The 24,009-nt window shown below is 41.6% G+C and overlaps 1 protein-coding gene across 1 annotated transcript in view; it reads left to right on the forward strand.

The window, feature by feature from the left end:
* The window catches only part of serpinf1 (serpin peptidase inhibitor, clade F (alpha-2 antiplasmin, pigment epithelium derived factor), member 1), a 171,110-nt gene extending 162,628 nt beyond the window's left edge, over positions 1-8,482 (forward strand). Inside the window, exon 8 of the mRNA XM_076302402.1 lies at positions 8,007-8,482. Within this exon, the coding sequence (XP_076158517.1) occupies positions 8,007-8,251 (245 nt within the window). The 3' untranslated portion in view covers positions 8,252-8,482. The remainder of the gene's footprint in view (positions 1-8,006) is intronic.
* Positions 8,483-24,009: the final 15,527 nt, after the last annotated feature.

Raw genomic sequence — 24,009 nt, forward strand, 5'->3', positions numbered from 1 at the left:
TGAATGTTAATGGTGAGCCTCCAATTGTTAGTATTACTGTCCATTTGTCTGGGCTTGCCTCATTACTAACTTCCCCTAAGAACTGAAATTGTCCAAAGCTCTCTGTGACCTCAGTCACAGTTTTGGTATGACACACTCGTGGAACACAAGAAGAGATATCCACACACTGTATCTAAAGCTCCCAGTTTAATGGTGGATGATGATACACAACGTTTCGACCACTAAGACCTGAATGGTCGAAACGTTGTGTATCATCATCCACCATGGGACATGAAAAAAAAGTTTCAACTACAGCCCTGTTTATCAATGAGGGGAAATTTTCAGACTCTACGAAACACTGCGTCTCTTGGGTGTCGCGACGCAACAGGTCCCACTCCATGCAACACAGGCACTCCTCTTCGGTGGCCATAGCTTCACAATGTCCGCAGGCACACCACCAGTTTCCAGAAGTGCGAGGCTGTGTTGCGCAATTGACTACAGGTAGCTCTCTCTCTCGTAGCCCTTTCACGGAGCTCCTGCAGCTCTTCGTCGTATATTCCGGCTCGAAAAGATAAGGAAGTCCATCATTCCGAAAGGGTTCATCCTCGATGTCTTCAAAATCGTTCAAATAACCTGCCATCTCTTATGTGTCCTGTTGCGTTCAGTGCTTCTCTTATGCGCTCGGTGCTTTCTTTCTGCAACAACGTTTCACGCGAGATTCACTTCACATCCCAGAGAGTTTTCCCAAGGCGCCTGCCTGTATGTGAACCAGACGTGAACGGTAATGTGTTTCTTTTGAATAAACTGCCTGTACACTTACAAAGTTCTCAATGCTTCGGTTTACCTGTAGAGACCCTCATTATGCTACCGTGTAAGTGTGGGGCTATTTTGAGCCTTGTTAGTGGTATATAAATAGCGATTACTTTTTACTGTACGTCTGCCCCGAAGGCTAGCGTTAAACACTAATTAGCGGTTTGCAATAAAACTGGTCACATTCGACTAGCATGTCTTAAGCACCTTTCCAGCTACGCGCTCCCGAGGGCTGTAATAAGGTTGAGCGCCACTACAAAGTGAAAAACAGTATATTGCTCGATGTCGGTTGTAGGCCTAAATCTATATAGTGCACATAAATAGGTAATTTCGCGCAAATTCATCTAAAAGCTTCAAATTTGGCTCAGATGTAGCTCAAGTTATACTGAAATGATTTAGCTAGGGTGCCGGAGCCAGAGACACTCGGGGCCAAGATTGTGGCCAAATCCAATATGGCCGCTGCCCGAAAAGGGTTCCGACTAACTTTTAACCAGAGCTACAAATAAAAACGTCTTTTTAAAAATGTCTTTTTCAACTTAATTGATCATGGGAAACACATAGGAATGTTTATATGTATGACCCAGTATATCTGGACCACTTAATCCTCCAATTCCAATATGGCCGCTGTCCAAAAAAGCAGTTTTGACTGTAATTACACCCCATTTTTTGGCACAGATATAGCTCAGGGCATACTAAAAATGATTTAGCTAGGGCGCCAGAGCCAGCGACCCTTGGGGCCAAGATGGCAGCCAAATCCAATATGGCCGCTGCCCGATAAGGGTTCCGACCAGAGCCCATCTATGGAGAGCCTGGCCACTCCGTATTAAGTCCCATTGTACCGAATTTTGGTTGCAGTTCCACCAGAGTTCCACTGGGGGCGATCGCCATGAGTGCAAAATGAATGGGAGTCAATGGAGCTAGACGGCTAAATTTGTCTCTTTCACCTGATTGTCGTTGACAAATCTCAGATTTGATTGTAGTTTGTATAACTTCAATATGGGTTATAGGTCAAAAGTTGAATGAACGAGTACTTATGTCCTTTTGACTTCTTACAGGTTGGGTCGTTGTTGCCCATAACACGCTAGCATTGTGCTAATGGATGACGTCATCGACACGTTTAAAAGGCTTTTTAGAAACAATTAAGTGACTTTAAAAAATATAATACTCAACCAAGTGTATTTACTTTGCCTCCCCTTTCGAATACAATATTCAAATTACTTGAAAAAAAATTATATCCCAAGAAAAGTGAATTTTGAGGGGTACAGCTCCATAGACCTCCATTCATTCTGCACTCGTGGACGAGCGCCCTCATGTGGAACCACAGAAGGAACTGCAACCAGTTCAGAAACCGGAAGTTTTCCGAGAGTGGCAGTTCTCCCCGTATTAGACATTCTCTGGTTCCGACTATAACTTTTGAACCACATGAGCTGCAAATTCAAACTTTGTCTTTTTCAACCTTATTGATCATGGGAAACACATATAAATGTTTATATTTATGACCCAGTATATCTGGACCCCTTAATCCTCCAATTCCAATATGGCCTTACACCCCATTGTTTTTGCCAATTTATTTACAAGCACAAAATTTGGCATGGATGCAGCTGAGGGGATACTGAAATGATTTAGGGACCAAGATGGCTGCCAAATCCAATATGGCTGCCACCTGAAAATAGATTAGGCTGCATATTTTGAACCAGATGAGTTACAATTGTAAAGTTGATAAATATTTCACCTTTTCTGGCTATGGGAAAGAAAAAATATATATTTATTATTGGGTATATGTGGACCCTCAAAGTCCCCAAATCCAATCTGGCTACTGTCCGAAAAAGGGTTTTGACTCTTTTGACGACTTTTGAACCGAATAAGCTACAGATGAAAACGTAATGTCTATTTAATTTTTTTACCATGCCAAACACATGGGAATGCTTACATTTGTGATTGCCTATGTTTAGATGTTAGAAAGCAACTACCTGATAATTCATACTTTCCAAATATTTATTTATTCTTATTGAGAATGTAAGGAAGGCATATATGAGGGAGAGTCAGAATTCCAGCATAGATTTCAGCAATGTTGAGCAAATATTGAGAATACTAGTTGACTGTATGAACTGAGGTGGATCAGCTGTTCAGTGATCCTCGATGCTTATGAGCAAGATGGACAGCAACGGTGAAAGATGAAGATATACTTTATTCATCCACAAAGGGAAATTACAGTGTTCCAGCAGCACAGACAAACACAGCATTCACATACATAGATACATAAATTATTAAAAAATATATTATTTCTCTTTGCTCAGGGGGTATTCATTATAAAGTGCTAGTGCAGTCGGTAAAAAAGTATTTCTGTATCTGTCCTTCTTACAGCTAGCCTCCAACTGAAAACACTTTTTTGTTTGACCAGTAAGTTAGTGGATGTGAGGTATTGCTGCTGATAGCACATTAGGTAAAGAGTCAGAACTTGGATCCAGAGGCCCGGGTTCAATCCTCGAGCGTGACAATGACTACAATTGTGAGAGAGACCATGATAATGAGAATTAATGAGAGACCATGATAATTCACGGTTGTTTTTTTAATGTTATTGCTGTTTTTTTATATGCTAAGCAAATCTTTTAACAGTTTTGGACAAATTGAATATATTATTCTTTTAACAATTTGACATATAAATATTGCCTTGCAATAATAATTGATTACACTTGACATTTTTTCCACCCGGCGCAAAGTTTCTCTTCTTATTTTGTCTATTTTTTAAACAATGCGCCCCGGGGGTGTGGTAATTAACAACCTAGGGAGTGGCCTAGCTCATTGTCTGAAAATCACTATCGTACATTATATAAAACGCATTATGCCACTGACCAAGAGAAACCTGGTCAGAAGTCTATAGTGAGTTGCTCATATGTTATTTTAAGAGCGCATTGTCAACAGTCATATTGGCGGGTGCACAACGCACCATCCTTCTATCCTCCATGAACGCGCACCAGTGCACGTCCATGCAAAACATTACAAATGACAAGATTACAATGGGAAACATAATTAGAATAAAGATATTACGAAATACATCTCACAATGAGTAGTTATTCACCATCATTTGCAAATTGGTAATGACGGTTAAATGTGATTAGGGGAGAGGCGAGAGACACATATGGAGCACGCACTGTCACGACTCACGAGATATAAGCAACTCCTCTGCAGTAGGGCTGGGCGATATATTGTAGGGGTGTAAAGATTAACCGATACGTATCGGTATCCGTTTTTAACGTGTAACATACGGCTACATCGATACGTGAAGCCCCGTATCGGAAAAAAACTGAAATGAACCGGTCGTTATATCGATTTACTTGTTATGAATCGGTGCACAACCTTTTCTGCTCGCTCAGACTCTCAATTACGTTCCAAGCAGCGCGTTCATCCCACTTCCGGTTTTGAAACTATACGTGGCACGGAATTGTGGGTAATGCAGTTCTTTTTTGGTTACATTCATTGCCCAAAGTTGTCAAATGACTTCATTACCCATACATCTATTGCAACTTAAGCATGTGACAACTTGCACTCGGTCGGCTTTTGTTTTTCGAAATCAATCCTAAACAGCAACAATAGTCTGTAGAGTAGCCTTACATTTGATGAAGGGATTTCCTTAATGTTAAATAATAATTTGGCCCTTGCTGCTAAAACGATGCATAAATTATTAGCCAATGATTTTGTTCATATTCACTCAGACTTGTGGCATTTTAGGTTTCTGCATTAGGTCTACTGTTGGAACAAAATAAGCCCAGAGAGTTCATTGATTTGTAGGCCTATTTTATTCTTGTAGGGTAGGCTAGGCCTATATGAGAAAAGGCCAAGAGTGTCTTAAGCACTGTTTTATTTTAATTCGGTATTGTCTTACCTCACAAGGCTACAGCTCCATGAAAACAATCAGATATAACTCTATAAAATCTGTAAAGTCTATAAAAAAATATTTTTATGTTGTATTTGGCTGCTGTGTTTGACTGAAATTTAGACTATTCTTTTTTCATTTCAATACAGTATATGAAACAAACCTCAGTTTAGATAATCATATTCACACATTTTGTTGCCTAATTGACAACCATGACCATGATAATTGATAATATAAAATGAATGTGCACCTTGAGCAAATTATAAAAAATCTTTCAGAATGCTTTCCATTCTTGAACTGCATCGAATTGCATCACATCGAATCGTACTGAATCGTTTTTTATAAACATGTATCTTTTCTTGTATCGAATCGTGCCCATGTATCTAGATGCGAATCGTATCGTCTTTTACATGAGAGATTCACACCCCTAATATATTGGTATTACGACTACGACCGATATATTTTTGAAATCGATATGTAGTTGAAACAATATTGTCATACCGATATAATATGTTTAATAATGGGCAATTTTATCAAATCCAGTTGCTCTTCTGTGTTCAGACCATTCAAACAGCCGCAGCTCTGCTCAACTGCGCCCCTTGCGTATGCACGTTCTCCCTTGCAGCACTACAAACTTTCAAACATGACGGACACTGAGTCAGATTTTGTTTACCGTGATCGGAGGTTGGTGCTGTGCTGGCCATACTGTATTGTTGGCACATCAACGGTTAGACGGAGAATTCTCGTTGTGAAATCAAAATTCCACTGGAGCTCCAAGCGGTTTTGTACACACAGCCTTACAACACTGTTTACAGCTCTTCTTCGAGTCATGGTAAAATGTCATTTTTGGTACATAGCTAATTTAAATACACTCATGGGATTGGTTTTTATGATTCCCGAAACTCCATTAATTCGTGCATAGGGATTTTTTTCTTATGAACCGGAACATGCAAAAATGCTAATGAACGTGTACAAAATGATGGTAGTGTCTACCACACTCTATTGGTGAGTGACTCAGTTACGGTGTTTATCGATAGCAAGTCACACATGTCTAGGCCATCATAAATTTGCTTGTCATCTAGGCCCTATCAAACCCTTACAAAATTGTGTGACAAGAAAACTGCAGTTTTTTTTTCTGCAGTAGGCTACTGCAATATGTGTATATATATATTTGTGTCCAAAATATTGCATTGTGCAGTAGCCTACAATGTAGGCCTGTGTGTCAGTCAGGGTCGACCTATTGGTCTTTTGTTATTTGTGCAGCTTTATCAGAGCAGCTGTAGCCTATGCCTATTGGTATTGGTAGGCCTATATGAGTCTTTTTTGCACAGCTGTGTTAGAGCAGTCTGAAATCAGTCTAATTAAAATTTGTTGTGTTGTCATAATTGTCGTGTTGAGTGAATACGAAACACTTAGCTCTTTCTGTTTAAAATATCAATAATATCATATACCACCAATCAGCCCCAAAATATCAGGATATCAGTTTTGGTCCATATCGCCCAGCCCTACTCTGCAGGATAAACATTGTTTTATTCAATCATTTAAACAATATTAGGGTAAGTGTTGCTTTTTCCAGCCTATGTTTTCAATGGTAACCCTTTGTCAGTCAATAGTGAAAGTAACTTACTGTGTATAACTGTTTTGTCTTTGACTGACACCACAGTGAAGTTAGTTTCACTTTGCCAATGAGTTCAAATAATAGACAAGTGCAAATGTGTGAGGGCTATACTATGCTAGGTTTTAGTAAAGCATGGTTTAGTGGAATAACTGTTCCACACAATCTCGCAAGCAGACTCCTTCAAATGCGCCGCTGACTGTCAAAATACCAAGGCATTCTTTGACGTCACGCTTTGCGCTGTTAAAGGGAATGACAGATGTCATTCTCATTGGTTTAAATGATGTTACGCCCCAAACACACCCCTGACTGATTAAGAAACCTAGGAATGCCTTGTTACGCCATTCGCCTGACGTTTGATAACGAAAACACTCCAAATGTTGACTGGACATCCTACTAAATTTAAATAAGCTTTGACTAGTGACCATGCGCTTCACACACTGTCACAATAGGGCCCTGGTATGGCTACAGGTTTGGACAAATAAAGGCCTGTCTCAAATAGAGGCCTGGCCTGTTTTTTAGTTTCGGACTGTATTTAATCTCTTAAAATCCACCAGATCATCTGTTTAAGGCAGTTATATGAAGCACGCTAAAGTTATGATTAGATAGCATCAATGAAGACTGCAGCAGTGAAAGCCAGAGTTCCAAATTGTTTCAACTGTTTTTAGATATAGACTAGGCCTATGATATGTCCTACATTGTTCAATTTATCCCATTTTATTTCAAATTTGCACATTAGACAAAATATTTTATTTTGTCATGACAAGGATAGGCAGACGGTAAGCCTATATTTTTGTTTATTATGCTATATAATGTGGTAACTGTCATGCTTTCCATCTACCAGTATGCTATTTGGATAGCTATCTCCATCTCTAACAGTCAATTAACAACATCTCAACACTAAATGAATGAATGAATGAAGGAAGGAATTAAAGGCTTGTCTCCAATACAAGCTGGTGCAGTACAGCGATTTTGGGAAATAAAACCTGGGCTATTATTTGAACCCTATATATCTTTAATCAATTAACATTACTTTGTAGACATTTGTTTTTTTACTTTGACATTAAAGAGTTTTGTAAATCCTTGTCAAAAATCCATTATATTGACCATGATTCCATTTAGAAAAACAATTAAAGGGGATATATCCAAGGGGTAAAAACTTTTTATAGACACTGTAAATGTGAACATGAAAGTGAATAAAAGTAATAAAATAGGTCCTTCAAAGAAATAAAATATGAAATCACAAAAAAAGAGAAAATGTTGTTCATAAATAAAGTCAAATAAAGATAAAAGATATATTTATTTTGGACTTATCAAATAAAACCAATCTTCGACTGGACTAAATACCTGAGAGAAAAGATCATCGTGGGGTTGGACTTGATATAGGATCCAAGACTATTCCAGAGCCTGGGGGCAGCAACAGAAAAGGCACAGTCCCCTGGTTTGGTTGGTTTTGAGGCATGAGTAGGGGGTCAGAGAAGAGTTGGGACCTGGGAGCACAATATTGTTTTTTTCAAATCATTAATGTATTACGAAGCAAGGACTTTGAGTAGACAAGCCATAAGGTGATACTAGTGTGGATAAGTGTTTCCAGGTCCGTATGACCTAGTTTAACTATGGTTCTAAACCTAATAAAAGAATTTCCAAAATCATCACTCTAGTTTGGACAGAAAATTGAAAAAAGTCATTTTGGATCAAAAAAACACCATACTGTGTCAATGATTGCAGGTCTTTCTGAATGGCTGGCCAACACAGATCTCATCAAAATCACAGCTCAGCCAGCCAAGCTCTCTGGAGTTCATCACAAGGTTGTCATGGAGATGGCCACGGAGGGTTCACAGCATGCCACTGCCACTACTGTCCAGCCACAACATTTGACCTATAGAGTGGACCGCCCATTCATATTTTTAGTTCGGGATGAACCAACAGGCACACTTCTATTCATTGGTAAAGTGCTAAACCCACAAGCATAGAAAGTATAAGTGTGTGCATTCACATCTGGAGATCCGCTGTCATGCAAATGAATATAATCTCTCTAGAAAATGAATATAATCTCTCTAGAAAGTATACTGTAATTTACATATTCTCCTTTAGCCACCTTGCCGGTGCTCCACTTTTTATGTACAAAGAATATGTAATAATTTGTATGCCCTCACATTGCATTTCTTTTCAAAACTGCTTGGACAATAAAGTCTGAAACAGGACATTTGGTACAATTGTTCCTTTTTAAAAAAGAGTTCTAGTTTGGTTGGAAAAGAAAAGACAATGTGTGAAACCCTCTAATTACTGTGTTTCCTAAAGCAGGCATACTGTGTAGAATAAACATAAAATGTAGGGTCTGGGCACTCACTGTTGGCAGTGCTCAGTCTGAGTGGCGGGAAAATTGGTTGTCTTTCAAATTCTCTCAGCACACAATAGGACAGCGCTATGAGTCACATGGGTTTTCCCACCAGCAGAGCTAGTTGGCTAGTTCAAACTTTTGCCAACTTAAAAAAAGCTTAACTCGTGTCACGCTGTTCGCCAACAGCAACATCCATCATCTTTGTTTTCAAGTAGCAGGGAATTCAAGCCAAACCGTTGCAACTCTGCCATCAATCATTATGTTAAACCCGCCTAACGTCTCTATACACGATTTGATTGGCCTGATAGAAGTTTAATTTTTCCAGCTCACAAGCCAACGGAGAGTTGCTAGACTAGCCGTGGCAGCAAATTTGCTGCCGCTAGGGTGAGTCTAGATTTCTAGGCTAGTTGTACTGTAAGTTGCTCGACAAGATGGCGTGTCTGACTCTTGTCGTTCTTCCACCATATTTGATTATATTGAACGCAAAACTAAACTCTCACAGGTCACAAATTTTGTCCGATCTCCACGATACTTGACATACATGATCTTCGGACTAAGTCTCACAAAAGTTAGTGGAAGAATCTTGTTTTTCAAAAGTGTTCGCCTGTCACAGCCAAACCAAATCGGCGGCATAGCCACTAAAGAGGAAGTAGTTCATATATGAGGAACACTTTCACATAGAGATCCAACATGGACTCAGGACTCAATTGTGAGGATGCACAATAAATTCGGTGTCCTTCGATCCCAAACGGGTGCGGTCATTTGCTTCAAACTGTGCGTCACAAATGTTAGTGGAAGGATTTTTTAATTTTCAAAAGAGTTTGCCTGCACCAATCGATATCAGTGGTGAAGCTGCCAAACAGGAAGTAAGGTAATTTCTCAGCAAAACATTCACATATCAAAATCAAACTTGGACTTGGGACCCGATTGTGAGGATGCACAAATAATGTGGTTCCTTTGACCTCTAGGGGGTGCTGCAACAACACAATTGCATTTAAGACGGTTAAATGCATGTAACTTTTTACCTGTATGCTCGATGTTGACAACTTATCACTCATGTGCAATGTCACTATCATGCCTTGCCACGCTCATCAATTCAGTGTCCTACCACAGGATTGGATTTATACTGTTCTTTCACATTTATTGGGTTGAACATGAACAGTGGTAAGTGAGGATAGGAGCAGGCTTCACTCAATGTGTCTTCTTTTAAACTTTAAGAGTGCTGGCCTGGATGGTTAGAATACGTAAAGTAAAGTAGGAGAGAGGCCGCACTATGCATATATACACTTTTATTTGCACAGGCGCGTTTCGGCGCGTGCCTTCATCAGTGTGCACAGTGGTGTCATGTAAGGACCCTGTTCATGTTGCACAGCACTTTTCATGACATTTTGTGTCTGTTAGGAGGCATAAAGGCACAGTTTAGTACATGCCCCCATAGCATACATAGCATGTAGGTCTGCCAAATCCCATAACCGAAATACATACCAGATAGCGTGGCCTGAACCCTATTATGCTTTACTGTGCTGTGTAAACCTCCCAATACCTCAAGTAATTTACTTACTTACTTACTTACTTACTTACTTACTTACTTACTTACTTTTTGACCGACACCCCAGGGAGACATCCATCATAATTATTCCTAACACAGTCATTGCCTTATTCATCAATGCAACACCCATTTAACATTTAACAATGAGAGTGTAGGCTATGTATCCTGTCTTACCTTGCTTATGAGATCGAGATTCATTGTGTTTGTGTAACATGCCAGCAACATGAGTTATTTAGTTAATTTAGTGTAACAGCAATTCTGCGATGTTTGTGAGATTAATCAACAAATCAAGTTCAACTCCACTGTCTGCTGCTGTTGGTGAGCTGCACCTAAGCAAGCACACTTTGCCTTTCCTCAGAAATGCATTCTAATTAGGAAGTAATTGCTTGATATGCTGGGCTTATACAATGTGTTAATGCTAGCCTCCATCATAGGTTAACATTATGCTAAACAACGTCAGAAAAGTTTAAACTGTTTCAACTATTGTGTTTCAAAATTACTAACTAAAAATAATAGCCTTTAAATGGCTAACTCTTGCAATGCATGCTGGGAAGCAAATCAATTTAAATGACGATGTGTTGCAACCTCCACATGAAATGAAGTCACTCTTCAAGATGCTTCCGAATCTAAACACAGCTCTGGTGATTTATTGAACCCCTGGCCAAACCAGAGACAGTTGATCAAGATAAAAGTATCTTTGATCGAACAGACATAGCAGAAGTTTACCATTGCCAAGCAACCACACCCCATGATAACCACACATGTCATCACTCACTCACTCTCGCTCACAGACACAGGCAACACAAAAACAGCCCTGTTATGACACGATGACAGACCTATTCCTCAGACTCCACTGATGATGATAAGCCTACAGTATATGATACTAAGATGCGACTTTAACAACACCTTCAGCGAATGTTCCCTAAAGGTTATTTTAAGGTTCAACAAAAATAAGCATTTAGACCTCAAGGAAGCGTTCTGGGAACGTTTGTTGAAGGATTTCCCCACAATCAAGTACCAAGTCCCTATACAAAGTTTGGACTTTGTACATTAAAGCGTTGCTGAGATAGGAACTCACTTCCTGTATTGCAGCGCCCCCTATAGTGGCGGAAAGCGACGTGATAGGGACGCTATGTCAATTGTGAAAATAAGACAAACGAGTCAAAGATCACGCACATGAATGCATGTCCAACATTAAACTGGTCGTGGCGCTAGAGCGTTGAATGCATATAGAACAATTGAAACAGTGTCCTGACTAATGGTATTAAGTTTGGTTACGTTAACTCAAAGTGTAGCCAAGATGTTAGCCCACTTCCTGTTTGACTGCTTCATTGCCATATTTGTTTGGCTGTCACGGGCCAATAAATTTGAATTTGAAAAATCTGACAAGTATCGTTTGCGCGGCTCGGTCTGAAAATCATCTCCGCCAAGTTCCGTGAAAATTGGATGAAATTTGAAACCGCTGAAACTTTTCGTAGAGTTTGGACTAAATCTGATATGGTGGCGGTCCAATATGGCAGAAAAGTGACGCGATAGGGGTCGATGAACTCGTGATGGTCCAAGGATTCAGACGCTACTGTGACGCTCCAGCTTTACCATGCTGGGTTAATCACTAGCCCTCTTGGTCTGTCAGTTGTTTGGCTGCTCTTTTGTGTTGTGTCTCTCGGCCTGCAGGGGGAGCTCTAGGTTTCTGATGACATGACTAATTGGTGGCGTAATTAGAAGCTGGATAAAACCTGGACCTCGCAGTCCGCGAGAGACCTCTTGCTTTGGCTTGCTCGACATCAGACTTGCGGCTGCGATCCCCACGGACACATCTTTTTGCATTACATTTCATTATGCTGACATACACCACAGTTTTACTTTGGCATACATTTACTGACTTTTGTACATAGTTTATCTAATAAACCTACTTTCCGTTAAATATACTCCGGTGTGGTCTCCCCCTTTTATGTTGTGGCGGCCTTGAGCCAGGAAGTCATGACATGTGGGGGCTCGATTCGGTGTAATTGACCGGGATTTTTTTTTTCGGTAAGCGTCGGACTTTGTGGTTTGTAGGCTTCGACTCCCACTATTGGCTAATGCGGGGCATAGTGTGGGTGCGACCTATATCATTGACGTTGATTGGTGAATGAGACGTACAGGCATAAATTTGGCCTACTTGGTTTGGGGGAACCGCACAGGTGGTAATTTGTTTGGGCTTGTGTTGAGGTAGATTGGGGTGGCGAATAGTCCATGTCGAGTTAAGTAGCCTAATTCATTTCCAACCGTATATTTTGCGCGATGTATTTTTCAGCTTATGTAGCAGGATGAAAACATTTTGGAGCTATCGTTTGTCCTCGGCTTAGAGCGCCGTTGCGCTGGGGCTTTAGGCTGGAGTGTCACTGTGTCTGGGCCGAGGACATCGCCGTGGAGATCCGGGCTGAATTGGCTTCGGTCGGGGCAGCTCGACTCCAGCGGTATCGGTGAGTAAAGAACTTGGCTCTTGGGCACAGTGTGAAGCTAGGTTATTGTATGGTGGGTAAATGTTTTAGGTACGGGGAAGCTCCATGGCTGGTTTGTCCTGTTTCATGAGTTGCTTATACGTTGCGTTGTAGTTGTTATTTGGGATTGGTTAGTCTGGAAGATCTATTTGTAGTTTGAGTGTTGGTTGTTTAAATGTTGAGTGAGTAACATTAAACTTTGGGATGAGTGAATTGGATGAGTTTTTTGAAGCTCCATCGGAGAGGTTGTTAGCGACATTAACGAAAGATCAGCTGTTCAGTGTAGCGGATCATTATGGCCTGGAATTAACCATTCCTAAGTCGTCTAAAAAAGACCAGGTGTTTGCATTCATTCATAGCGGTTTAAAGGAAAGGCAGGTGCTATCAGGGGGCACTCCAATTGAGCCTAAAAATCCAGCAGCACGACTTTTAGAGGCATCAGTTGGGTTGAATCCGACGGGAACACAAATTTTAGATACGTCCTCGATTACCGGTGTTGTGTGCCTTCTGGTTTTCCCCACCTACTGGTTTCCTTGCGCGTGCTCGCGTTGCTCACCACAGCTGCAGGAGTCGTCAAACATTCGCAAACAAGTTGTTTTCGGCGGATTTGAAGTCGCATTTCATATCTATCCCATGGTCATTACACTACAATCACTCGTACAAAATACATGTAAAATAAAGGCTATAATTTTGCACTTTATAGCATTAAAATGGATTCGAACCTGCAATAAATACGCACACCTATGATCCAGACCGACCTATTCAGCGCATTATCTCTTTGAGCCACTCCAATTCGCTGAAAACCGTCATCAATCACCTATAATTAACCACACAAGCAACATTTTGTCTTGCATTAGGTGACACAAATGGTAGCCTATTGCCTTTATCTTATAACTCCTTGTCTGAGCGACTATCAGGCATATGGTTTTGAAAAGTCATATGTTCCCCGACGGACATTCGTAAGAATGTTTATTGACCTGAAAAATACGCTAATTTTTGCAAACTCCCTTCATTCAATCAACCCTTGAAGACATCGCGGTCTGGTGCGCTAAAATGTAGATCGTTTCTTCTGTCGTACCATTTAATTTCTAAGAATGTAGGTCTAGACTACTACTACTACTACTAGACCTACAATAACGCCATCACCAAACACATATTTTATTTTTATTTGATCAACCACAAAGAGTAGCATACTGTGCACAGTGCACTGACGGCCGTAGCAGCCGGTAACCAGTTGTTTTAGATGAAGGGCAACCACTTGTTTCAGATAGCCTGGACAACATGTTACCTGGGTGTTGCCTACGTTATTAATTGATGGTAGCCTACAATAGTTAATTGTATCGCGCAACAGCCAGGTATTAGTTGGCTCAAGGAGTAGGGAATCAGGTTGGAGAGAGTCGTGCATGTATTGCTTTTGCGGTATCGAATCCAGTTTAATGCTAGTTTTCAAAACATATATATCTTTTGTCCGAGTGGCTGTAATGTAGCCGAGCGCTTATGGCGTATATGAAAAGCGACTTCAAACCGCCTAAAAACAACTTGTTTGTGAATGTCTGACAACTGCTGGAACTGCAACTGCAAGGAAACCAGTAGGTGGAGAAACCAGAAGGCACACAACACCGGCATGCTGTCTCTTACATCTAGCCAGCTGACCTTTGATCAACAAAAGGAGCTGTTGCAAATGCAGCTTGAGCAAAAGAAATGGGAAGCGCAAGAAAGAGAAAAGGACCGTTTATTGGAGATGGAACGGCTTAAACATAATGAGTTGTTGGAGTTTGAAAGGCTTAAACACCAAGAGTTGGATAGGGAAATTGAGCGTAAGAGGCTTAATCTGATTGCTGAGGGCAAAATACCTGCTAGTGGGGGAGCTTTGACCCAGCCGTCGGGATTGTCTGGTATGATTAAATTTCTTCCCAAATTTAATGAGCGCGATCCAGACGTGTTTTTTTCTTTGTTCGAAAACGTTGCTTCTGATAGAAATTGGAGCGACGAGGATAAAACGTTGCTTCTACAAACTGTGTTAGTCGGAAAAGCTCAGGAGGCCTTTGTTGCTTTATCTCCTGCTGAGAGAAAAGTGTATCGATGTGTTAAAGATGCTGTCTTGAAATGTTATGAGTTAGTCCCCGAAGCATATCGCCAACGCTTTCGTAAGTGGAAAAAGACCGACAAACAAACTCACGCGGAGGTGGCTAGGGACTTAACGAGTTTTTTTCACCGCTGGCTCCTGTCAGAAGGGGTTGATACTTTTGAGGCATTGTGTGATCTCCTTGTTGTTGAACAGTTAAAAAATATTCTGGTCGAACGTGTAGCTGTTTATGTAAGTGAACATGGGGTAAAAACAGTTTCTGAGGCAGCTGCACTTGCCGATTCTTATGTGTTGACGCACAAAAATCAGGTGCGTGATTTTGCTCCGCGTAATGAATATAATCGTCATGATCGACTAGAGCACGGGAGAGCGATGCACAAAATAAGTGTAACTATTGTCTTGAGACTGGGCACTGGAAGAAAGAATGTCCCTTGTTAAGTGCACGCAGCAAGGCTAAGACAAGTGGCAAATTTGTTGGCTGTGTTGCTAAGAGTAGGCCTGTTCCTGCAGGTTATGTTGAGGCTGATCAATCAGATATGGCTTCGTCTACTTCTAAGTCTTTGGAATCTGAGCAGCCAAATGTGCCAGTGGAGATTATTGGTAACTCAAATTTATCAGATAGTGTTGATTACACTCCATTCATTACTGATGGTGTTGTCTCCCTGGTAGGCAGTGCTCAGAGGGTTCCTGTTAAAATTTTGCGGGATACAGGTGCCTCCGAGTCTTTTATTAGCCAATCTGTTTTGCCTTTTTCTTCTGTCTCAGACACAGGTAGTGTTGTTTTAATACGTGGTATTGGACTTCAAGCTTTTTCAGTGCCATTACATAAGATCTGTTTGTTCTCTGGTTTTATTAATGGGGAAGTTACTATTGCGGTTCGACCATCTCTGCCCATAGATGGTGTGGACATTATTATTGGCAACAATCTGGCGGGTCATTGTGTCTGGCCGGAGGGGTCACCAGCACCACCTCCTGTGGTTAAAACGGTGGTTAAGCCATTGGCTGAGCCAGATGATTGTCTTAAGGAGTTTCCAGAGGTGTTCACTGCCTGTGCAGTTACTCGAGCAATGGCACAGACAAAGGACACAGCTGATGTATCCAAGTACAGTACTGTTAAATTATTTGTTCCTACATTACCAACACCTCTCTCCCGTAGTGAAATTGTGGATGCCCAGCTAAAGGATAAAGGTCTTGCAAAGTATTTTGATTTGGCTTCAGATGAGTCTAATAACAGTTACTGTGTTCAGAATGGCTTGCTGCTTCGCAGTTGGTTGCCACATGCAGACACGGAGGTGGCAGATCCAGTGTTGCAGGTAGTAGTGCCTGAAGAGTACCGGAGTATTGTGTTAAAAACTGCTCACGGGGAGGTTGATGGACACTTTGGAGTGAAGAAGACCTACAATCGGCTGCTTCAACACTTCTATTGGCCGCGAATTAAAAGGGATGTAGCGAAGTTCATTAAATATTGCCATGTATGTCAAATTGCGGGTAAACCGAATGCATGCATTAAACCGGCACCCTTACATCCGATTCCATCTGTAGGCACTCCTTTTGAACACTTAATAATTGATTGTGTTGGTCCATTGCCCCCATCAAAATCTGGCAGTGTGTATATGTTTACCATAATGTGCCAGGCTTCTCGGTATCCAGCGGCGTATGCCTTGAGGAGCATCACTACTAAGTCCATTGTGAAGTCGTTATCTCAATTTATATCTATCTTTGGTATTCCAAAAGTGGTTCAAAGTGACCGTGGGTCCAATTTCACATCTAAAACCTTTGCAGAAGCATTGAAACAGCTACGAATCAAGCACAACCTTAGCAGTGCGTATCATGCGCAGAGTCAGGGGGCGCTTGAGCGTTTTCACGCTACGTTAAAATCTTTGCTGCGGGCGTATTGTGTCGAGTTAAAAAGGGACTGGGAAGAGGGCCTACCGTGGCTGTTATTGACAGCACGGGCGGTTGTCCAGGAGAGTACAGGTTTCTCTCCTAATGAACTGGTGTTTGCACATGAAAATATTTATTTATGTTTATAATGTACCAAATTAGTCAAGACATTAACAGGTTCCTTAATTAGAATAGACTGAGGAACCACTTAGGTGCAAGGATGAAAGGTACGGCTAGGTAGGGCTTACCTGAAGGGGGCAGTTCGTCCACCAATGTGGGCCTATCCCAAAACCACACCACTCGTGCACACACACAGTAATTGATCTCTGTGAGGGAGGCACTGCACACACAAACAGAAGCTCACGCACACATATGCACACACACACACTCCAAGAGAGGTACAGCCTCTATAATACAGCACACCATGCATGCAATATCTGGACCCGCCACCAGGGGACTTCGGCCTCCCTTTTGGACCACCCACACCTGCCTAGAAACAAGAGCAGAAGAGAGTAAGAGACAAGACAAACACACATATAATAACAGTAAGCCAAACCAAAGCTCATGCGAGCCACTGCAGAGCAAACAGACACATTGCAGTTACACCTTCAATAACCAGACATAAAATAATAGCAAAATGCAGGCCATGCAATGCAGCGCATGAACAAAACACAAAAGAAAGAAAGAAAAACCACAAAAGAAAAGGGCAAAACAAAACAAAAGCGATACCCAGCAGCACTAAGCAAGACAAACAGACACACATGCAACATGCACCAGTCACCACTCAGGGGACATGCAACAGGCACCATGTAGCGCAGCAAAGCTCCAGTGGGCCATGCATACAGACCGACAGTTGAGATGAGGCCGTGTCACAATCTAGACAAAACAGCAACGCCTATTGGAATGGACTTAAGTCCTGCGGGATTATAGTATAGCACCTGAAAGGCAGAATACAGTTTAAAACACACGCCATGATTAATCTATTATCTCTATTAAAATATTGTATTACATACCCACTCCGTATTGGCAGCACGATCTGGAATTCACGGCTGGGAAATGCAATTATTAGTCCGTTAAAAATCAGTGTATGCAAACGAGCTGGAATCTATATATGCAGTTACTAGAACATACCTGAGCAAGCAGGGAGGAATTTAACGCAAGGCAGGAGTTAGGAGGAGTCAAACGACAACCGTTCATGAATCCCTCTACAAAGACACAGCGTTATTTAGCCCAAAGCCAAAATGGTTAAGTAGCAGAGATTAAGCAGCGGAATAGTTGGTCAAACGGAAGCATACCTGAACCAGGAAGAGGGAGAGCCTACTACAGCAGCTAAGGAGGCCACAGAACCCAAACACTGCAACTACGAAGCTACAAAAACAGGACACAAAATAAGCCCAGTAGCTATTAAAGGCAACTCAAAATACCGATTGAAGTACACCTACCGCATAAAGACGAACGCCACATCAACCGAAGGAGGAGGGGCACAACAAACACTGCCGTAGCTCCCAGCCACGTAACCGATGCTTTTTATACTTACCTACCTAACAGCTGTCCGCTATTAGATTGACAATCAGTGGAGTGACGAAATCAGGAAGCCCGAGAGTGTTAACAGCCACTCTACTACACTAATATTTACATAAAATGTGTTTGCTTAGATATATAAAGGTTGTGTTAGAATTAAAGTGTGTTATACTAAATGAGATGTGCTTTAAACAAAGTGTAAAGACAGAATCTAAGAACATAATGTACCAGCTGTAAGAAACTGTTTGTCAGCAAAACAAAAAGCTGACTGGCAACTAAGCAAAAACAAAAGCAGAACCAATATTTCATGGCAAGACATAATACCAAACTTGGACATATTCTGCCTGACCGAGAGGGGTATAAAAAGAGAACGGCCCCCTGTTTAGGGTTCTTTTTTCTTCTTTTTCATTTTTCTTCTGGTCGAGCCGCAGAGACTTGAACGCATTTTTCTTTCTTTGTGTTTTTTTATTTGTATTTAATAAAAGTCAAAATCCTAACCTTTGATTAGGAGTTTGTAAATAGACCGTCTAGCGTTTTCTCGTATTTTTCTGCCTCTCCTGTGTTGCTGAGAACCCTGGATGCCTTGCAACAGGGCCTCTGCTCCAAAGACTTGACTTCGCCCCGGGTAAGTACGGCGTCCGTTTGAGGGCTACTTTCTAAGACACTGTATATGGGCAAAAAATATACTGCGCACGCACTGACATACACAGGAGTAGTGAACTCAGCCAGGCATTTGGGAAGGAAAGTCCTATGCTCCAGGGCAGACAAAAAAACAAATAGGCTTTGTTAGCAAATTTATTTGTTGTGAAAAATGGTTTGTGAAACTAAGGTCTAGGACCCGTTGTGGTCTAAACACACATCACACACCCAAGCGAGGATACGGAAATCTGTCTGATAAATACATGTGTATTTAGAGATAGGACTTAAATGGTTATAGATCCGTTGTGGCCAATTGAAGTTCTTATATGTTACAAGAACTGTCATAAAATGGAGCTTTAATTTAATTCTGACAAGAATCCTTAAATAATAGGGTAGTTGATTTTATCTCAAAACTGGACGGCCAGACGAACGTCCGTAGTGAGTTTCTGACCTCTCTCAGATTTTGATGACAAACAACTCTTGCAAATACAGCTCTGAATTTTTTCCTCTTTTAGTGAAGTTAACCACATTTTGAAGTACGAACCAAGGGAATAGGGAACAGCGACTAAGAGATAGAAAGTGACTCTGAAGTAGTCCACCTTCCTTAGCCCCCAAAACCCAAATTAGGGATTTTGATTCAGATAGAGAAAACCTCTCAACCAAGTCAACCCTATCGTAGATCCTAAACCCGTTGAAAAGGGGCCCTCGCATGAGACACATACACTGAAAGATATTTCCTCTTTTACCCTGTGATATTATCACAGTCCGAAGACGAACACCTACAGGAGTAGCGATCTCTACTGTGTTACGGGAGCCCCGTAGACACCAGAGTGGACACAAAACGCATACCTCCTCTTTTACCCTGTGAAATCCTCACAGTCCGAAGACGAGCGCACCCACACCTACAGGAGTAGCGATCTCTACTGTGTTACGGGAGCCCCGTAGACACCAGAGTGGACACAAAACGCAACAGCCCATAACTCAAACGCTCAATCAACGGGAAGGAGAAAGTAACCTGTACATGGACCATGATTTCACCACTGCTCTGCAAATAGTTCCCCCCCGTTTCTGTTTCTGAAACAGGTGAGTGCCCGCCCGCATAACAAAACAGTTGCAGCCAACCACGGCTCCTCATTGTCTGTAATATTCCCTTGGTTAATCTATTGCATTAGGCTATGCTGAAATGTACCAACCCATTAAATATAAATAAAATTAAAAATAGTTAGAATTATGCTAGGGGATCAATAAAGTATCTATCTATCTATCTATCTATCTATCTGTCTCAATTATCTATCTATCTACAGTGGGTACCACTTGGAATTGTCTGGCTGCACGCGTGATTCTCACGTGTGAATCACGCGTCTTTTATTTATATTTCCCCAGTGAAGCTGCAATGACCCAAACAACCACCTGATGGCACTTGTGAGCAGGGTTAGGAACGTCAGCATTTGCCGATTTGAGTTATGCGCGCCAGTATGGACCATATATTTAGCCTACCCAACGTTTTTTCAGTTGTTTCCACAATATTACCCCCTGATGAGCCGATGGCTGATAGGCCTACACTACGTGTCCTGCAACAGTCCCAACACTATAATCAGTCAACAGTCCCAACAGTTAGCACTATAATCAAACAATCCAAAAATGAATTACCGGTAGGCCTAAATCCCGAAGCAAATGGAAAATCTTCTGTTTTTAATATAGCCTACCGATACGCTGCTCCAAACGACACACAGTCTCACGATATAACTTGTTATTGTTTAGGAAGGTGTCTTTGTTATTGTATGAAGAGGCATCTGGCTGTTTTGTTTATGTTTGTTTTACTCTCAATTACTTTTTAATTTTGACTGCTAAAAACACCATTTTAACCCAGTTTCCGGAGGGACATAAATAGCCTACCAACAGAGAAAGCCGTCCGCGTCTTCTGTCTTGCCTACCTGCAATAGGCTATCACTTCACTGCTTGACACTACCCCACATCCACATAGGGTGACCAGATGTCCCGAAAAATTCAGGACAGTCCCGATATCCAAGCAGTTGTCCCGAATCCTGCCCTAATTGTCCCGAAAATTATACTCAATCAAAATACTGAGTTATTTTCTGATAAACGTTAAAAACTGTCCGTAGAGAGGTTGAGTCGACTGCATGCAGCCCCCGACGGCAGATAAGTGTCTGGATGCAGCCCCGGCTACTTTGTTTCTTTTTTGACGTTCTATAATTAGGTGCGAATATGCACTGATTTTAGCTCATTTGTCATTCATTCATTGACATGGCTGATGTAGGCTGCCGGAACCCCAACACGCCGCTAAAAAGCAAAAGCGTCTATGCAGGTACCTGGAAGAGTGGGTGGAGGTACACGTGGATTGAAAAAGCTTTAAGCGACGAGATGAAAGCATTCTGCAAAGTGTGTAGAAGAGAGTTTGGTGTTTCTCACGGAGGGGAGGCGTAATGTGTGCAAAAAAAATATGTTTGGCCTAATGTCCGATGTCGTTTTAACATAGCCTAATCTACTTAATCTAACAATTATTTTGTATTCTTACTTAATGACCCATAGTTTTGGCAAGGCTTGTTATTACCGTTAGGCTAGGTCATTGTTTTTTTTTTTTTTCTCACAATGACTGTATTGTGAGGCAGACTTGATGTTTGAATAAAAATGTGTTTTGGTACAGGTTTGAAAATTCATTATCTTTTAAAATAGTCTATGTAGGCCTACAACCCCTAACACCCCCCCCCCCCCCCCCCGCGGAAAAAAAAAGTGTCCCGAATCACGGATGCAGATCACCCTAATTCATTTGTTTGCGCAACAGCCCGTTCTCCAGCGAGAGTGAAATAAATGTTTTAAAACCTGTGTCATCACCAGGCTATTTGCTACGATATTTGCTACTATAGGCCTACAACAGTCTAATTTCACATCTAAATTCAAAGACCTGTTATTTCCATTTTTGGATTAGTGTAGCCGAGGTCATAATTCGTCCGCCGCTCACGGCCTTCGAACCCGCACACCTCCACACACACCGGCATGGGAGTCGAACGCTCTAACCACTGAGCTAAAAGCCCAGGCTTCCAACTCAGCAGTTAGAAGCGTTCTTAACCCTTAAGAACGTACCGTCACACTGGTGTGACGGCCGTTAACTATCCGTAAAAGCGTACCGTCACACTTTTGTGTTTGGAATGTTGCTACATAAGTATTCTAATTGCTGCTTAACAATGGGCTACCACTTGTTGGCTAACATGGGCTGACATGGTACATTCTCAAAGTCAAAGATGGTCTCTCGCAAATCACTGTTTGCCACTACCATTTTGTTATGTCCACATTTGGCAAATCTAGTTTATATTATGATTGTGTGGTCGGGCTATACATGACAAAATCCACGGAAGTTGCAAGCATTGGGAAGACGTTTACTTACAGGAGGCTACAAATGTTGCTAGCTTCACTGCCATTTATTGCCATATTTCTGAATGTCAGTCATTACACCAAGCACAATAAAACAAGCAAAATTAGTGATTTTTTTAAATTAAATGATTATGTTATTCAGTGTTTAGTCAAATCTCATGGCCACTGATAAGATGAAAATCAAAATGACCACAAAATGTACGGAATGCTGGAAACAAACATCGTTCATTCACGAGCTATGTAGCTTTGAGTAACGCACGGCTCAGGGAACATAGTTTGCTACATTCATGACATTAAAACTCGCACAAGAAATGCGCATACATCTTTATCTTGTCCCATTATAATCACAGCTTTATTTGCGCAATAGCAGTGCATCCATCAAGTCCGTCAATGCAAAACATTACAGCGACCGGCATCTCGAAGTATATTCATTCACAAAACAATCGTAGTATTTACAGACGCTATACAATATCATACATAATGATTAGTCATGGCACATTTGAAAAGGCGTCAGCCGTGGACATTGAACCTGAACGTGAACCTGCACCTATGAAAAGTGACTCCTCTGACGAGGAGTTGCCGGACAATAGGCCTTTATCACGGCAGCTGAAGCAGGGCTGTTCACTTTCCTGTTAGCAGGCAAAACACAGGTGTTCCTAAAAACATTAACGAGGCCTCTGGTTGAAGTAACTGTGGCTGAATCTGACACTTAATTAGAAACACCTGTGCTCACACAGGAGCAGGGCTGTTCACTTCCTACTTCGGCTGCCGTGATAAAGGCCTATTTGGCAGCTCTGGAGGAAGAGGAGTCGGAGGACACCGGGGATGTCAACTGGAGGGAAGGAAACTTTCGTCCGAAAAGTGTCAACTTTGCCAGGTCTTTGTAAGGGGTTAGGAAGCAACCTGACAATCCGACGGAGGTGGAGTGTTTTAAAATTTTTATCACTTCCTCCACTGTGGCTACTATTGTGGCAGAGACCAACAGCTATGCCCAGACACTGAGGGAGAAGTTAAACTGTGTTGGAAAGCTGGCAAGGTGGGTGGACACCACAATAGCTGAATTGTATCTCTTTTTGGCCGTCTTAGTTCTCATGGGTCTAGTTAAAAAGAACAACATCAGAGATTACTGGACCACAAATCCCCTGCTATCCATACCATTCTTTGCCACTGTGTTCTCTCAGGACCGCTACCTCTTGCTACTTAGAGCTCTGCATTTCACCGGCATGACCTCAACTGACCCCCTCCAAATTCGATCTGTTTTGACCCCAATTATCACATCTTTCAGCCAGATTTTGTATCCCCACCAAGACCTATGTATTGACGAGTCGATGATGAAGTGGAAAGGGCGACTATCCTTCAAACAGTACATTCCATCAAAACGACATCGATTTGGCATCAAACTGTTTGTGTTGTGTGACGTAAAGACAGGATATGTTCAGAACATGATAATTTACACAGGGACATCGACAGATATTACCATGTCTGAGGGTGTGGGGATTTCTGGGTCAGTTGTTCTCACATTGCTGGAGCCTTTTCTGGATAAAGGTCACATTCTATATGTGGATAATTGGTACACCAGCCCTGCCCTTTTTAATCATCTTTTGCAGCATACAACTGGTGCCTGTGGTACTGTTAGAGCCAACAGGAAAGGCATGCCACATTTCCCTAAAAAAATGTCTAAAGGTGATGCGGCATTTTTCAATAATGGACAAATGCTGGCTGTGAAATGGCATGATAGGCGTGATGTGCATGTTTTGTCCACTGTGCACTCCGGAGACATGGTACCAACGGGCAAAGTGGACTATGCCACAGGTCAAAGAGTGGTGAAGCCAGTCTGT

This window comes from Alosa pseudoharengus, unplaced genomic scaffold, assembly GCF_046254945.1.
Source record: "Alosa pseudoharengus isolate Yale_2024_CS ecotype anadromous, Long Island Sound unplaced genomic scaffold, YU_APseudo_1.1 YU_APseudo_1.1_scf_23, whole genome shotgun sequence".
NCBI lineage: Eukaryota > Metazoa > Chordata > Actinopteri > Clupeiformes > Clupeidae > Alosa > Alosa pseudoharengus.